Raw genomic sequence first — 6,000 nt, forward strand, 5'->3', positions numbered from 1 at the left:
AGAATATCATGGGTATCAAATTCTCTTTGTCACTTTCAACATTTATGGCGACCCAGCGATCCCGATAGCTCACAGATAGACAGACCACAGGCTTCCTCTTTTTGTGAAACTCTGCAGTTAAGAGCTCACCAACACAGTGTAGTTCTGTAAATGGAGGGTGTTTGTTTAAATGAATTACATGTTATGATGATTACTTCATATAATCAAACCCAAATTTCATCATTTCCCAACATGTTATTTTGATTAAATGGATGGTCAGTTTTTGTATTTACATTTTGTCCTTAGCTCTTTACATACATACATTGCTATCGCTGTAGTCCGCCATTTCCGTGCAACTCACAGTAAACAATGCATGTTTATCCTGCTGAAAACACACACACTGTTCACTGTTTACGCTGCCAATGCTAAGACAACATGTTCTACTGCTACTGGGTTCACATTAAACGTACTGTCCTGACCACAGGCTGGCTTTTCTCACAAGAAACAGCATGATTTTATCACCATGGTTGGTGCTGACCACAATGACAACCATAATTTTAGCCTGCACACTTTAGCAAATACAGTCACAGTGGCTCTTGGCATGATAGAAAGTGAGATTATTGATTTACTTCTTTATCAAAAAAAGAATGAGTTTATTTGGCTACACCGGTACTTCTGACGCAACAAGTGCTCAAGGAGCTCTTAACTCTTAGAGAATTACATCTCAAAAAAGATACTAGATAACACCTTTATTGCCAGATGTCAATAATGCATCGTGCAGACCTGCAAGTTAAGCAAGCTGATCAGGTGATCCAACTCCTGTGTCCAACTTACTGTATTCTTAGGCTGCGACACGCTCTGCTGACGTGCATGATGATATTTTATAAAGTGGATAGTAGCTGCTGATGCAAGTGGGATCAAATATTGTCTCTAGCAACTTGTGCAAAGTTGTGCAGATGCAGCAAAAACTGTTTCTTTTTATTTATTTACTTGGCTTTTGTGAATTTTATTGGATAGAACAGCTGTAGAGAGACAGACATCCCTACCAGAACACTCCTGTTATTATTTCACTTCTAATTAATTTGGACTAACGCGGTTATGGTGGCCAGATTGTGTCATTTAATGTCTACTAAAAAAGCAATACTATTCTTTTTATTTTAAAAATTCATACTCATTTCAGACATGAATTCAAACCCTTCGGGTGCACAGGTTGTACAGGAGCAAAATTCTCACCATCCTCCTGAGGTTCAGTTCCCAGCAGTGTTATTGGACCTCTAGACTCGTCAGTGGTTGGTCATTTCCCTTTGAAATGTGACATTTCTGAGACCAAGTCCCACTAAAAAGCTTCCATTAAAACCCAGTGTAACACATCCATGCATACTTGACCGTGGCAGCAGAGTCAGTTTTGTGCATACTCGTGAACAAACACTACTGCTGCATTAAGGAGCTCTACAGTACAGAAGTCATGATTCTGCAGATCACACTGGATCCGGATCAGATGTCAGTAAACTGCTAACAGAGTCACAGCTCAGTGCAGAGTAGCTTTAAGGCTCAGTCCGTCCTACATGTGCAGCATATGAACGAGGCTCCAGTCAGCGTTTGTTCCGCTCTCCCACTAACCTGCTCATAGCGAAGCAGCGGATCCTCCTCGTCCTCCTGCCTCCATCATCACATAAAGCTCACTTTCTTTTCATAGCTTCCCCTCCGCTGTGGTGCTGCTTCTTACCCAGCATCCTTAGCCATCCTGCATGTGTTCCCTGGATGCCCCCCCCTCCTCTCTCTCTCTCTAACCCTGTGACAGGCTGAAAGGAGAGAGGGAGGATGCGGAGGCAGGGAGGGAGAGGTAGTGCAAGAGGAGGAGGGGGATGCTCCTTTGTTTAAGAGCCAGCCTCTGAGCTTCCTGTGTCTCTTTCTCCCTCACCACTATGACCTACTGTAATCTCACATTGTCCAGTGGAAGCTTTATTAGACTGATCATTTTATTTATTGGAGAAAATTTACCATCACAATTTACCAGGTGATGTCATCGAATGTCTTGTTTTGTCCAACCAACAGAGAGAGAGAAAAAATCTAAGACAACCGGAGAATCTGTTTAGGTGGTGCAGGAACAAAATTCTTCCCCACAGCCTGTGGTTCAATTCCCAGCGGGTAGAGCTGTAGCTCCAGATTGGTCACATTGTGGGACACATTCCAGTATCTTCATTTCCCTTTGAAATGTGAAACGTCTCCATGCTCCATTAAACCCCAGTGTAACACAGCCATGCCTGCTTCAGTGAAATACACAACAACAAAAAAAAACATGACGCTCATGACCGACCCTACTCTGCCTCTGATTGGCTCGTACTCGTCAGATTCTTTGGAAAGGTAGATTTCTTTATAGATACTTTACCTGAACCTCCACCAATGCAAATCTCAGAAAACACATAAATAATTATTAATCATAATCCAACCTCGGTCATCCTGACCTGATACCTGTATGGAGTAACTAAACCTCTAACTCAAACTGCAAAGAACAAACAGCCAGGCACAGGCACTGACCAGTCACCATGACTATTAACTATAATAACATCTCCATGCAGGACCACTGAGCTGATGAGCCCCTAGATTCCACTGGACATGGCTCTGTAACGTCGTGGCTGCATTTCTGTTTTGGTCTGTTCTCCGTGTGTCTTCATACTCCACCGGCAGCATTTCAGAAGCACAGCCCTCCAGACTTTATTACCTCACTCACATTTTCCTTGGTTTATGTGTTTCTACCATGACTAAGTCGGCTACGGAGTTAAATTGTTTCCTCATTGTCTGTTTTTTTTTATGATGTGGAGTCTGGAAAGGCTGTTTTATTTTGAAAACTGCCCAGATTCTCTGTGGCATTTTCTGTGTCTGACTTCCAGCCAGTTTGATCTGCTCCGTGCTGCTTGACGCAGCCCATCGCGACACTGACGAGAATAGAACAGCCACGTATTCTCTGCGTTGAGCAGAACAGAGAGCTGCTGCTGCTGCTGGGACGCACCACGGCACTTCTGGTGGGAACACAATCATTGTTTGGAATGGGCACGACCAACTCTGGCGGCCGTGGTGCAGCCAGAACTCAGCCATTCAGCCAGAATTTAGACTTCAGACACTTTCTTCCAGTTCTCTCAAACACTGTATGCTACGTACCGTACTGTTACACTATACACTGGACGCCGATCTTAAATTTGACAGCCAGATTAAAGCTGTGGTGCAATCCAGCTTTTTTCAGTTAAGGCAGCTGACAAAAATAAAACCACTCCTCCAGAGACAGCACTTTGAGACAGTCCACGCCTTTGTGACCACTCGGCTTGATTATTGCAATGCACTTTATTTGGGGGTTAGTGGGTCCTCTATTAGTCGTCTTCAGCTGGTACAAAATGTTGCTGCACGTCTTTTAACTGGCACAAGCAAATTTGAGCACATTTCACCGATTTTAGCTTCACTCCACTGGCTGCCTGTCCATTTTAGGATTCATTTTAAAGTTCTTTTATTTGCTTTTAAGGCCTTGAATGGCCTTGCCCCACCCTACCTCTCTGAGCTGCTGCACCCCTACATGCCTAGCCGTTCTCTCAGGTCAGCTGACCAGCTGCTCTTGACTGTCCCTAAAGCTCGACTTAAGCTCAGAGGGGATCGAGCATTTGCCGTTGCAGCCCCGAAGCTATGGAACGAATTTCCGCTGCACGTGAGACAGGCCTCTTCTCTGTCTCATTTTAAAACCCTTCTTAAAACCCACCTCTTCTCTTTGGCTTTTAACACCATGTAGATGGTTGATTTTATGTGCATACATGCTTTTTGTTATTTACGTACTTATTTTTGTCTATTTTTTATTTATTTTATCTAGTGCCTTTTATTCATTTTATTTTTATTGTTTTCTACCTTCTTTTATCTACTTGATGTTTTGTTGTGTTTCTATATTGTTATTCATTGTGTTCTATCGTATTGTGCAGCACTTTGGAAACCCTGTGTTTGCTAAAATCGTGCTATATAAATAAAGTGGATTGGATTGGATTGGACAATAAAACCGGTAAGCATGTGTCAGTGCAGGCACAAGCAAGCAGAAGAAGTCAACCAGACAAGACTCCACTTCTGATGTAGACAGGAAGTTCAACGGCAGAATAAAAACAGCAGATAACTTCTGCTGTTCCCTGCTCTTAAAAAAAGATGGATGGTCTCTACTGTAGTCTACAGTGCTCCATAGTACTCTACTCTACTGTAATCCCCCATTCCCTGTTCATCTATAACTCTGGAATCAGATACCACACAGCTGGACTGCAAGTTGCTGCAATCTGCTGGTAAAGCAGCTAGAAAAGCGTGTGTGCATGCGTTATAAGAAACTAAAACCTTTTCCCTGCGTGGTTCATAAATACAGTTAGATAGTAACAGATAAGGCTTGTGGCTGCCAAACAATCACTTTCACTTCTCCTTTTTGCTAAATTTAAGCAGTGCTGCCGTCACTCCACATCACTTTGAGCCTACCTGATGCCTCTAACAAGATGCAACAACACAAGGTCATCTGGAGGGACGGGATTTAGAGAAAGACGGATCAGACAGCAGAGAGATTACTCACCGTTTTCTTGCTCCATGTTGCCGGGAGTGTCTTGAGAGTCCTGGGGATGGCCGACCGACCAGTAGGACATTCCTACTGGTGTCAAAGGTTTATCACTGTCAGAGCAGAGTCCCTCCACGGAGCGGAGGCGTGGCTTCAGCTGTCACCCTGCATGCACCAAGACAAAGCAGTGGTGATGAGGAACAAACACACACAGCTCTCTGGAGTGACATTTATCAATCAAATAGACACAACACATAAAGAGTTCTGTGGAAAATAAAAAGTGTAAACAAAGTAAAATATGTAGCGATCCCTTTGTACACTCTGAACACTTGTTGGCTGTTTTTTTCCTTACTCTGTGCAGCGCATCCTAAACCATCTCAACTGGTTTTAGTTCAGCACTCTTTCTTGGTCAAATAGTCCTTACATAGTCTGGAGTAGGGCTGCCACGATTAGTCGATTAGTCACGATTATGTTGACGAACTAAATCGTCGACAACTAATTTAGTAGTCGACGCATCGTTTTTTTTGTTTTGTTGTTTTTTTAACTTCGCTTTTCTTTCGAAACTTCCACTGCCGCGTCTGCCTTTCTGTCACACACCCACACACACACCCACACACACACCTACACATGCACAGTAGTGGTAATCGGCGTCAGGCCTGACTGTACCGTGAATGATACCATAACACAGACCCTCCAGGAATTCACGATGTTGCGATTTGCAACTTCAACGCAACTTCAGTGAATCCCCGTGAATTCAGGGCGGTGTTGCAATTTTAACCAATCACCGCGATTTTTCCGCAACTTCCGCGCAGTCTGCCCGGGGGATTCAACTCACCAGGTCAGGGACGACCGCACGGTGTGGGAGGATCCTCTCGGCGGGCACATTTTCTCCGCGGCGGCTCTGGGTCGGCATGGAAAGACTCTGTGGCGAAGGTGGCTCATGGCACCGTCTGTGAGGTTTACAGCGCCCGCTCACCCGTCCCTTTCCGGGACAGTGAATTTACGCATGATCCGACTAGTCGACTAATCGAAAAAATAATCGGTGATTAGTCGACTATCAAAATAATCGTTTGTGGCAGCCCTAGTCTGGAGGTGTGTTTTGGGTCACTGTTCTGTTGATTATTAATATAAGGTGATGCTAACTGGCTGCTATCTCTAATGAACTTCTAATCTGCAGCAGAGCTAACTCTTGGTCTTCCTTTCCTGAGGAAGTCATCATTAGAGCCAGTCATCATTTTTGTGACTGCACTTGAGTAATGAGTGTCACTTCTCTTGACATAGATGAGCAGTTCTTAATATGGATTATGTTGTGATGATTCAAACCACCCCGAATTCTGTAGACCTGATGTAGAGCAGAGAGATATTGAGTTTAAAGAAGACAAAGACAAGTACTCCAGTTTCACCTGTTGCAAGAGGGAGAACACAGCTTTGACAGACTCCGCAGTCTGTTCACCATCACA

The 6,000-nt window shown here is 44.0% G+C and overlaps 1 protein-coding gene across 1 annotated transcript in view; it reads right to left on the reverse strand.

Annotated features, from left to right (window-relative positions):
• Window positions 1-6,000, reverse strand: part of lrrk1 (leucine-rich repeat kinase 1) — a 113,109-nt gene that overhangs the window by 102,691 nt on the left and 4,418 nt on the right. The window contains exon 2 of the mRNA XM_027281404.1: window positions 4,559-4,705. Coding sequence (XP_027137205.1) covers window positions 4,559-4,628 — 70 coding nt within the window. The 5' untranslated portion in view covers window positions 4,629-4,705. The remainder of the gene's footprint in view (window positions 1-4,558; window positions 4,706-6,000) is intronic.

Source organism: Larimichthys crocea, chromosome VIII (assembly GCF_000972845.2).
Source record: "Larimichthys crocea isolate SSNF chromosome VIII, L_crocea_2.0, whole genome shotgun sequence".
NCBI classification, from domain to species: Eukaryota; Metazoa; Chordata; class Actinopteri; family Sciaenidae; genus Larimichthys; species Larimichthys crocea.